The sequence below is a fragment of the Mastomys coucha genome, unplaced genomic scaffold (genome assembly GCF_008632895.1).
Source record: "Mastomys coucha isolate ucsf_1 unplaced genomic scaffold, UCSF_Mcou_1 pScaffold6, whole genome shotgun sequence".
Classification (NCBI taxonomy): Eukaryota; Metazoa; Chordata; class Mammalia; order Rodentia; family Muridae; genus Mastomys; species Mastomys coucha.
In genome coordinates this window covers 116,733,310-116,745,460 of record NW_022196912.1, presented here as the reverse complement: position 1 = coordinate 116,745,460, position 12,151 = coordinate 116,733,310, and the positions used below count along the sequence as shown (strand labels likewise).

The following is a 12,151-nucleotide window of genomic DNA, read 5'->3' as shown; positions in this document are numbered from 1 at the left end:
CCCTCCGCACCCATTTGGATGGATCCTTTGGCGGGTTCTACCTCACCATGGGTGACAGGTCTTGGTTTTGTGGCCTTTCTGAGTGGCTGAAGCGGCCCGAGTGGCCAGGCTTCGAGAACAGGACTGCACGGTGGCGGAGGAGTGAAGAGCAGAACAGCCGCAGGCGAGACATTGCAGGTGAGAAAAGGGCCACTGAGGCGGAGCGAACCGGAGACCACCAGTGCCGGGGTCGAAGGCCGTTGGTAAAGTGTGCGCGAGGAAAGGGCGGGCAGCTGGTGTGAGCATGCGTGCAAAGGGTGGGCTACTGGTGTGAGCATGCGCACCAACCGCTCAAGCCCTTAGAATGGAATTTGTGCTTTTACCCTACCCTGCTCCTCGGCCGCACGTGCTGTGTGCCCCTGTCACTTTCTACCTGCTTCCTGCCCTCGCCCAAACTCTTTGCCACACTCAGGATCTTCTGATTTTCTTCTCCTCATGTAAGGTGAAGCACCTATTTGCTGCCAACATCTACGCTGGCAATATCCCGTTGCCTTTAGTAAATAGCACATATCATACCATTTTTACACTGCTCTAGAATATGAATTAAAATTGCCATAGATCGTCTTCCTGGTATTTTTTTAAACTTCCTTTTCTATTTGTTTTTGTGGTCCTGACGCTTTTACTCCGGGCTCTATGCATATTACAACAGTAATTGAGCTAAAACCATTGTAACTTACTCTTTTACAAACCAGAACAAAGTAAATATGTGTATATTTTAGCTTTGCTTTACTTGGTTATAACTCTTCTTCCATACCTGGAAACTAATTTTTAACAATGAAAACAAACGAACAGAAAAAAGCCATTCATAGTGGACCACTTCTGTAATTCCAGCATTAGTTTGGAAGCAGGGGGATTGGGAGGTCAAGGCCATGCATGCTAAGAAGGTGAGAGCAGGAGGCCAACCTGAGCTATGTGAGAAAGAAAGGAGGAAGAAAAGGAGACAGTGAGAAGGGAATGAGGGAGGAAAGGGAACAAAGAAACTAAAAGAGGAAAGAGAGACATGAGTAAGATCAGGTTTTCAACCCGAGTAGAGATGGTGCATGCCTTCAATCTCAAGGCAGAAGCAGGTGGATCAATGAGTTAGAGGCTAGCCTGATCTACAGAGCAAGTTCCAGGACACAGACAAACCTTGTCTCAAATAGATAGATAGGTAGATAGATAGATAGATAGATAGATAGATAGATAGATAGATAGATAGAAAAGAAAGGTGCTAGAGAGATGGCTCAGTGGTTAAGAGTACTGACAGCTCTTCCAGAGGTCCTGAGTTCAATTCCCAGCAACCACATGGTTGCTCACAACCATCTGTAATGGGATCTGATGCCCTCTTCTGGTGTGTCTGAAAACAGCTGCAGTGTACTCAGATATATAAAATAATTAAATAAATATTTTTTAAAAAGAAAAAGAAACTGGGCGGTGGTGGCACACACCTTTTATCCCAGCAATTGGGAGGCAGAGGCAGGCAGATTTCCGAATTTGAGGCCAGCCTGGTCTACAGAGTGAGTTCCAGGACAACCAGGGCTACACAGAGAAACCCTGTCTTGAAAAACTAAGAGACTTCTTTGCATAAATGGTTCTTCCCCCTCCTGCACCCCTGTGTGTGTGTGTGTGTGTGTGTGTGTGTGTGTTGCCATCCAAAATAAAAGAACAAATTGCCAGGTCCCCCATTCCTCCTCCTCTACTTTTGGACTACATGCTCAAAGGGATGTCTTCCTACCCTGGAGAATAAATCTATACCCTCAGGATGAGACTATAAATGAACAAAGTGTGAGAATGGGGAGAATAGGGCACCCTGGGAGAAAACAAACCATAGTAACACAGAATACCAGGAGTGGACATGGAGCAAAGTTAGTGTGGAGTGCAGAGGCTTCCAGAGCTCCACAGAAGAACTGTCAGGCTCTGGAAGAGCAAGGTAGCTCAGAGAGATGGTGGAGGCAGTAGCAGGATGTGTCCTGGACTCGGGGCTGCTGGACCATTCCTGAGCCATGTTGATGGATGCCCACAAGCACTGCACTATCCCGGGGCTGTGACCAGCACCCGTGGTGTCCAACAACAATGAGCATCCAGCCAGTCCTCTCTTGACTCTCTTCATTTTTTACCCATGTGAGGAAACTCATTCGAGGAAAGAGAGAGGGAGGCTTTGGGGGATAACTTACACATATATGCTTTAATTAAATTAAGAAGTTGGACTGCAGAGATGTCTCAGCATTTAAAAGCACTGGCTGCTCTTCCAAATCTGGGTTTGACTCCCAGCACCTATAAAGCAGCTTACAGTCATCTGTAGCTCCAGCTCAAGGGGATTTTACCCCCTCTTCAGGCCTCCTCAGGCACTACACACATATATGGTACACAGATATGGAGACAAAGCAAGCACCATACACATAAAATTTAAAATATATATATATATATTTTTAAACCCTACATTCTTTTGTTTGTTTGTTTGTTTGGTTGGTTGGTTTTTCAAGACAGGGTTTCTCTGTGTAGCCCTGGCTGTCCCGGAACTCACTCTATAGACCAGGCTGGCCTTGAACTCAGAAATCCTCCTGCCTCTGCTTCCCAAGTGCATTAACATTAGAAACCCTAACTAAGACAGCAAGTAAGGCAAAGAAAAGGAGGTAGTAGAACCCTAGATACTCCACGATAGCTTTAAATTTAGTTTTTTAGAGTTTTCAACAACAAATAAAAATAAAGATGGGACAAAAGATCTAGGAGAGGTATTATATAGGCTTATGAGCCCAAGAAAAAGCCTTAGCCCTGAGACTAACACGTGGTCCCAGGAAAAATGATAGCATACTGCCACAGAGGAAGCCCAGGCTGAGAAAGATTGTAAAGGGGGCCACATTTGCCATGGCTGTGGCAAGCCCATGCTCTGAAAAGAACTGAGTGCTTTGCCAGTAACACATTTGTCTGTGCCTGAGGAGTCCAGAAGAGGGCATCCGATCCCTAGGAATTTGAGTTACTGATGATTGTGTGCCATGTGGGTGCTGGAAGTTGAACCTGGGCCCCTCTGGCAAGAGCAGCCAGTACTCTTAACCATTGGACCATCTCTCCAACGCCACCCCTTATACCCTTAAAGATACCTTCTGTTCTGGTATAAGCCAGCTGGAGCTAAGTTTCAAGAAGAATCTTAATGAAAAGTCTGTTGATGTTACCATAGTTACTAGGGTCGAAGCTTAGGGCCAGTTAACCCTAACAAGCAAGGCTTGCCCACGTGTTCTCAACCAGCCAGTTGAAATGAAAAGTAAGAAAAGGAGTTTATTCAATAGGAAAAAATTCAAGCACCCAATGGCACTACAATCCTTTGGGATCTTGACTTAGGCTTAAGCTTAAATAGAGAGTAAGATGTATGCATAACCAAGCAGTCCTGGTCGTAGTCCTGCCCATCCCTAAAGTATCATCTCTCACTTCACAAAAGGTGATCTGAAAAGTTTATCAGAACTGTCTGAAATCTCCTCTGGAAAGGCAAGTTCCTTCCTCTCTAAGCATGAAATTCATGGGAAATCCCAATTCCTTGAGATCTGCTGTTTCAATAATCTAATATCAAAAGAGCAGGCACGGTGTTTCTCTTTAGAATACCATCTGCTACCAGGATTGTTATTATTATTACTATTATTATTACTATTACTATTATTATTATTATTATTATTATTATTATTATTGAGGTGTTACCCCACTTTTATGTGTGTTTGTGTATGTGTCTTAGTTACATTTTTAATTGGTGTGAAAAGACGTCATGATCAAAACATCTTATAGAAGAAAGAGTTTATTGGAGCTTACAGTCTCAGAGGGTGAGACCATGACCAGCATGGCAGCAGGCAGGCAGGCATGCTGTTGGAGCAGTAACTGAGAGCTCAAAACTTGAGACAACCTCAGGAGGCTGAGTCAGAGCACACTAACTGGGAATTGAAGTAGAAATTTCTGGTGTTGTTGGAAACCCAGTCGTGTCACGTGATGTTTTTTGGAAACTGTCTTATGACAGGATGGTTTTGTTGGAAACCCAGTCGTGTCACATGATGTTTTTTGGAAACTGTCGTCTTATGACAGGATATTTTGCTGAAGCAGACTAGTGAGAGGATGTTTTACTGAGAACAGACACATAGTGGTTTTCTGGAAGCTGTCTTGTAAAAAGGGCATGTGATGCTTTGTTAGAGCGGACACTTGAGAGGAGACATGATGTTTGGAAAGGGTAAAGTATAACGCAACAGACAGTGGACGATGCTCTGGCATGGGTTTGCCTTTGCTGGTCTTCATTGGGTTGTGCTGATGCTGGTCTTTGCTGATGGTGCTCTTGCATTGGTTCACCTTGCTTTCTTGGCTGATCATGGCTTGTCATACTTTGTAGAGAGAAGTGTACCAAAGAACTTGAGGTGTTCCAGTGACTTCTTGCCACTGTCAGGGACTTGTGCTAATCAACAGTTTGTCAAGGTTTCTTCTGGATGGAGCCACCACTAGTGGATGGTGTTTTGCTAGTGGTCTAGACTACAGACAATAAAGATTGGAATTTCCCCAAGGAACTATTTCTAAACAAGTCCATGTTTCCCTTGTCCTATTAGCCATCTCCCTTACCTTTGGTCATTAGGCTATGAGGAAGGTTGAAGCATTTAAGAACTCTTATTACAGTAGGTTTTCAAAATATATAGGCCTATAGAAAATGGTGTGGACTTTTGAAACTTCAAAGCCTGCCCACAGTGACACATCTTCTCTAACAAAGCCATACCTCCCAATTCTTCCCAAACAGTTCCACCAACTAGGGACTAAGAATTTAAATATATAAGCCAATGAACCACTCTACTCAAACCACCACTGTATATTTTTATTATTTCTCTGCCCCCCTCACTCCCCTTGCAGCCTTCCATGCAAGCCCTGCCCCCCTGCGCTTAAGCCTATTCTATTTTTTTTACATTTAATTTTTATCTATTATATTTATGTACTATATTATATATTTTATATGTTATCTACATATCTATTTATAGATAATATATAAAATATATCATGTGTATTGTATGATATATAAATGTGTGTGTGTATATATATATATATATGTATGACATACGCACACACATGTACTAGGATAAGAGTCTTGTTATGTAGGCCAGGCTGGCCTCACTCACATGATTCTTTAGTTTCTGGAGTGCTGTTATTATAGGCAGGTGCCATGATATCCAGCCATTTTATTTTTGGGTTTATTAGTTTGTTTTGAAGGGAACATGTATGTCATAGCTCCTGCATGATCAGAGGACAGCTGGCAGGAGTCTGTTCTGTTCTTCTGTCGTGGAGACTCAGGTAAAGGTTAGGCTCTGCAGAAAGTGCCGAGTCATCTCCCCACTTCCCACTTTTTACTTTTCCTTATTTATTTATGTTAGTTCTATGGGGTTTTCTACAATTTATTTCAGTCTTACATATTTCCCTTCCCTGTTCCTCTCAAGATTCACTGCCTTTCCCTACCTGCTCAACTCTCGAGTCTTTTTTTTAAAACCCATCAAGTCCGTTTTGTGCTGCCCATATAGTCTTAGATGTGTGGCCTTCCACTGGAACATGGTCAGCTTAACAGGAGTTACACTCTTAGAGAAAATAGACAGGCCCTTTCCAGAAGGCACGTGCTGGGATTTCTAGGTTCTTGTAGTAAAAATAAAGGAAGGGCCTCAGTGGTCTATCTGCAAAGGAAAACTAATACACGAATTCTCTTCAGGAATAAAGTTTATTATATTGAAAGGCTCTCGAGGCTATGAGCACATCTCAAGGTGGGAAGAGCATTAGAAACAAGTCAATATATGGAGAAGTCTAAACTTGATGGGGCCTTAAAGAGAGCAGATGGCTTCCCATTGAAGACAGGGAGGAGCTGGAGAGGAGCTTCACTTGGGGGGGTGGGAAAGAAATGGACCACCAGGAGCCAGGTAAAGGGATGGAATGGTAGAGCCGCTTCCTTCCTTCAGAAAGCAGCCTAGAGAACACGGAGAGTTCCTCACGGTGAGTCTTGGACGAAATCCCAGAACAAAGGGAAAGTGTGGTCTAACCTGTATAACCTTTCAAGCTTGGCAGAAGTTCCCCATCACTTGGGTTAGTTCAAGATAGCATAGGTGACAAGGAGAACAGAGAAGCCAGGTACTGTAAACTGAGAGCTGTCGAGTCTCAGCCCATCTTCTAACATCGGCCTAGTCTCAGCCCATCTTCTAACATCGGCCTAGTCTCAGCTCATCTTCTAACATCGGCCTTAGAGAGAGAGGCAGGGAGGTGGGGCCTGACTCAAGCTATGAGATCTGGCTTAGAGGTGGAGGCTGGTTATATCCCGGAACAAGGAATTGGTCCAGGGATGTGTAAAATAGTGGTAGAAACAGAGACAGTTTATTAAAGGAGAAAAACACTTTTCATATTGGAATTGGGCCAGCTCGAAAGAAAGGTCAAAGGCTTAGAGGTCCCTACCTAGAACCTTGTGACCTTTTAAAGAGTCATCTACATGCCCATCACTTCTGCGCATGCTCAGTTTTGTTTCATGATGCCGGTGAGGGTGGTAGAGATCCACTCTTCCTCAGATCCACTCTTCCTCAGTAATAGCTTTGGTCTTTCTAAAACTCCTTTGTTTTTATGTGCACATGTGCGGAGGTGCCCATGGAGGACAGCAGAGAGACTCAGATCCCCCGGAGCTTGAGTGACAGGCAGTTGTGAACCTCTTGAGGCGGGCACTGGAAACTGAACTTGTGTCCTGTCCAGCGCTGAGCCTCTTTCTCCAGCCCCTGGTCTGCTGAGTTTGATGCCTCTGCCTCCATCTCCATCCAGCCCTCCTTCCTCACTGACTCCGAGGTGGGTAAGGGGGGCAGCAGCATGCACCTACAGTCCTAACTAATAAGGAGGATAAGGTAGAAGGATGCTTGAGCCCAGGAATTCAGAGCCAATCGGGGCAATGCAGTGGAACCCAATCTTTAAAAAGCAAATAAGCAACCAAAAAAAGAAACAAAATACAAACACCACCCTGAAACTGAGGACGTTCTTAATGCAGAGAAACCTGGCTGAGTTCATCCCAGTCCTGGCAAGTTTGAAACACAGCAGAGCTGATGGGAGAATCAAGCACTTTAAGTTGGTCTTTGTAACAACAGACTGAAATGACTTTTTAACAGTGTCAGTAAATCTGCCTCCAAATTCAGCCACAACTCAGTTAAGCCACCCACCCCCACCCCGGGAGCTAGCTCTTTCTGCGGCTCAGATTACAGGTACAAACAGCCCTTCCTGACTTTAGTTTCTCTAAGTCACAAAAGCCCCACACTGTTAACTTAGGCCGCTACAATTTTCAATAAAGGGCATAGTGGGCCTGGATTCAGTGTATTCCCTGTGACCCACCATGCAAGGCCTTCCTTCTGCAGTTACGTAAAGGGGCATAATTAGAGCCATAGCTCCACATATACAATGAATATGAAAGACTCCCTCACCCACTCACCTTTTTTTTAAATGTGATTTTTTTTTTTAAAGTGTTCATTCTCTTAAAAAGCTGATGTTAGGCTTCGAGAAAATTATGTAAGGACATTAACACTGTACTGCCTCGTGTCCAAATATCTTGAACTGTGGCCGATAGAAGAGCACCTTTAATTTCTGCTCAAGGACCAAATGTCTTTGAGGAATGAAGTGCCTCCCTTTGTCTCTGTTGGTGTCTGTCTTTGCAAAGGCAGGACCTCAAGGACAGAGAGGCTCAGAGAATCGAGCCGGAAGGGCAGACAGTTGCAAGGGTGGGGAGCATTCAAGTTACGTAACTGGTAGCATCAGTAACACACTTTTGAGTTGCAAGCATGATAGTAATATAAAAAGACCCAAGAGAAGCCGTGGTCCATTATTACAAAGAATCTCAAGGCAGAAGTGCCCTCGGGCAGTTTAAAAGACAATCTCGGTGTTCCATATTCTTTTTCTTTGGCACACATTTAAATTATATATATATTCATATATTTCTTTTATAAAAATAAACTATAAAAGCAGCTTTCATTTTCATAGATTACCTTTTATTTTAAAAATCAACACTCTCCTGAACTGCATCCAGACATTTTTTTTTCCTGTTTGAGACTGTGTATTGATATGTAACCCAAGCTATCCTAGAAGGAGTTGTCTTAGTCAGGGTTTCTATTCCTGTACAAACATCATGACCAAGAAGCAAGCTGGAGAGGAAAGGGTTTATTCAGCTTACACTTCCACACTTCTGTTCATCACCAAAGGAAGTCAGGACTGGAACTCAAGCAGGTCAGGAACCTGGAGGCAGGAGCTGATGCAGAGGCCACGGAGGGATGTTTCTTACTGGTTTGCTTCCCCTGGCTTGCTCAGCCTGCTCTCTTATAGAACCCAAGATTTCCAGCCCAGGGATGGTACCACCCACAAGGGGCTCTATCTCCCCTTGATCACTAATTGAGAAAATGCCCCACAGCTGGGTCTCATGGAGGCACTTCCCCAACTGAAGCTCCCTTCTCTGTGATAACTCCAGCCTGTGTCAAGTTGACACACAACACCAGCCAGTAAAAGAGCTGTATAGCCCAGGAATGGCCTGGTTACCTGTGCTCCATCTGTGCTACCAAATATTCGAAAGAGGAGCTTTTGCTCTTCGGTTTGGGTGTCAGACCATTGAAATAATAAACCCCGAGAGATTGGAATTTTACTGGGAGGCTCAAGCTGGGAGAAGGGAAAGGCTGGAGGTGGGGATCTGGCAGAGACCTTATCTCCCAGGAAGAGACCTCACAGTTCTGACACCTGTCAGACTGCCTTGAGAAAGAGACAGCAGCTGCAGCAAGGCTGGTGGCCACGCCCATACTTTGACCTGGACTGCCTGCCTAGAGGTAGCTCTCGTCTTCCCTTTTAAAGCTAAATCTCGTGTCAAGACACTGAAGATGGACTTGAGGTGCACAGGGCCTTTTTGTTCCCTTGCCAGGGCTGTCACCATGAGTAACTCTGCTTTTCCTGTAGTTTGCTGTCTCTTTGTCTCCTTAAAGTGGCCTACTGAGGACAGGTGACCTGGGTAGTGAGAGCTGCCAGGGCACAGGCTAACGCACCATGAACTGCCTGAGTCTCCTGAGTGCTGTACTGCCATGACCAGCCATACAAAGAAACTGACAGGGGATCAAAGTTCATCCCCACAGTGAAAACACCAGTTTTAAATCCATGGTCTTGGTTCTTTGGGCCCATCCTTGCTGTCTTTCACTACACAAACACTTGCTGGATAGTTGTATCTACTGGCGTATGTGAGAATAAGTCTCTATACCCAACAGTGGAATGTTTATATCACCAACCAGCTGAGCATTCTTTTTGCTGTATTCAGTGGAAATCAGGTTGGCTGCCTGCACCTCTGTGTGCCAGCCACGGGCCACAAGTTGGTAGCTCTAAGTTTTGGGACCCACCGGTGCCTGGCTCTAGACTTTTAAAGAGGGAGACTTATTGCAGCTAGAATTATATTTCTGAACTTTCAGTGCCCAGCCCCTCAGCTTTTAGCCACTCTGGGTAATTGGGTAGTGCCCTGCAACATCCCAGCATCTTGGGCTAGCAGCTTTCTCTGCGGTCCTTCACTAGCCATAGTCTCCAGCTCTCCTTGGTGTCTTGTCTTCTTAGCCCTTCCACACTCCCCATGCTTTCTCCTTCCCAGCTCCCTGCTGCTCTCTGAACTGTTCCGCTGCCCTCTAGCTGCTGCTTCTGGCTGTGCCTGCAGCTGGCAGCCCGGAGAGTTTTCTGCTCTGTGGTGCAGCCAGCTCATTCTTCTTGAGCTACACCACAAGCAGGCGAGGAAACCATTCAGAAAGGCTTTCCTGAGACCTAAGGTTGCAACACGAGAGCCCTCAAGGACAGAGGAGGTGCTATGATGCCCAGGAGCTGCTGAGGGGGAGGGAGACACCTGCGGCCCTTGCAGACAAGGTCACACAAGGGTTACATGAAGCTGTCAAAAGCAGGGTGAAGTCTCAGAGCCACCACAACACGGCAGCGTGAAGCTGTTTCCCAAAGCAAAGCTGTCATTACATAGGAGGACAGGACTGTTGTGACAGTTTCTGGGGGCTAGAAAGTGAACAGCAGTGAGGTGTAAAACAGTGGTCACAATGACAAGCTGCTCCAATAAGCAGGTGTCTCCAATAACTGCCACGCTCTGTTGCAGTTGCTACTACCCCAACACACCTTTGGGGACAACTGTGATCTTGTTCACTGTTGTCCTAGACTCAGGGACCATGGCCCCCAACAGCAGAAGTTACACTTGGTTCCCAGTCCTCTCTGACTTGGGGTTACTTGGTCAGGCTCCTGGGCTGCTGCTGCTGCTGCTGCTGCCTGAAGGGCGTGACAGCTGTCAATTAAATGGCTAATCTGGTAAGCTATAACATCTTTAATCACTTAAAGGGATAAGCACATTAAAGAATAACTTTGACAGGGACCTAATATGAAATTGTCATAGTTCTCAATTAAACTTTGCCTAATGATAATTAAGTACCAGCTGAGTACCTTTAGAGAGGGCTGGGTGTCCTGGTCTTTCTCAGTTGTGTGGTAGCACAAAAGTTTCATCCTTCCTAGACAAAGTCAGACTGCTTTCCTAAGTGTTTCTTCCTATTTTCACTCCCACCAGCAGTACAGAAAGATCCTAGTGAAACTTCACACTAAATACTGTTGGGGTTTGTTGTTCATTTGTCTGTTCCTTTGAGATAAGGTCTCATTGCAGCACAGGTTGGCCTTGAACTCAGTTCACAGCCAGAGTTATTTTTTAATGTTTACTTTTATTTGTGTGTGTGTGTGTGTGTGTTGCTCCACGTGTCATAGTATATGTATGAGAGTCAGGGGTCAATTTATGGAGGAGTCAGTTCTCTCCTACTACCATATGAGTTCTTGAGATTGAACTCAGGTTTTCAGGCTTGGTGGCAATCACCTTTACCCACTGAGTCATCTTGCCTGCCCAATTGTCTTGTTTTGTTTTCTTAAATTAGTTGGAGACATCAGTATCCACCTGGGTACTTCCTTTGCATTAGTCCGTTTGAGCTCCCTCTTTGTTTCTCTTACTTGGAATATCTGCTTTGCCTCTCTTCTCAGGGTCCATTTCAGGACCTTATGTGTGCTGGAGGTTGACTCCAGGGGCTTCACCCATGCTAGAGAACTACTCCACTGAGCTATGTTCTCAGCTTTTTCGGCTATAAATTGTAAACATCTCTTTCTTTCTATTGTGTGCCTTGTCTTTTCATACTCTTTTACATACTTTGAGGAACTAGGCTTCACTGTTTATAGACAAGAGTTCACTGTGTAGCCCAGGCTGGCTTCATACTCCTGCTGCCTCCACCTTCTGAGGACTGGGGTTGCAGGTGAATTGCTTGCTTGCTTGCTTGTTAGTTTTTTGAGACGAGGTCTCATGTTGCTCAGACTGGCCATCAACTTACTATAGCCTGAAGGTTAGATCTCAACTCCTGAATTCCTGATCCTCCGGCCTCCACAACTGAGGGATTATGGACACAAATGCTACTACATTCTGAAGTTCTATGAACCTTATCTTTACTTTTTTGTTTGTTTGTTTTGTTTCAGTTTTGTGCCTCATATTAAAATACAGGCCTATAATCTCAGCTCTTGAGAGACAGGAGCAGGATAATCAAGAGTTCAAGATCATCTTGGCTACATAGAGATTGAGACCAGCCTTGGGTACATGAGACCCTATCTCAAAAAACCAAATTTTTCTTCCCCAACTCAATTAAGCTATCCAATATTAGTCCAATATTAGTTTCTAGGAACTTTATTAATCTTATTGCTTATTAACTCAATAATTAACAAACATTGATTTATTACACATTATAACATTAATTATTGTCCTGGACATTTAAACAATTTTAAAGATTTAGTCACTTATTTTTTATGAATATGGGAGTTTTGCCTGTGTGTATGTATATATGTATGTGCATGACACGAATGCTTGGTGCTCATGAAGGTCAGAACAGGACACCATCCAATCCCCTGGACCCGGAACTACAGACGTTTGTGGGCTGGTATGTGGGTGCTGGGAGTGCAACCCAGGCCCTTTGGAAGAGCAGCCAGTGTCTTAACTGTTGAGCCACCGCTCTAGCCTCTCAAAGTCTGACAAACGTACTTTAGCTTTTCTCACCATTTAGACTCCAGGGACTTTAAAAGAAATGTGTGGAAG

General features: G+C 44.6%; 1 protein-coding gene across 1 annotated transcript in view; it reads right to left on the bottom strand.

The window, feature by feature from the left end:
- LOC116080263 (cytochrome c oxidase subunit 8C, mitochondrial) overlaps nucleotides 1-299 on the bottom strand; it is a 1,562-nt gene extending 1,263 nt beyond the window's left edge. The window contains exon 1 of the mRNA XM_031356608.1: nucleotides 47-299. Within this exon, the coding sequence (XP_031212468.1) occupies nucleotides 47-172 (126 nt within the window). The 5' untranslated portion in view covers nucleotides 173-299. The remainder of the gene's footprint in view (nucleotides 1-46) is intronic.
- Nucleotides 300-12,151: the final 11,852 nt, after the last annotated feature.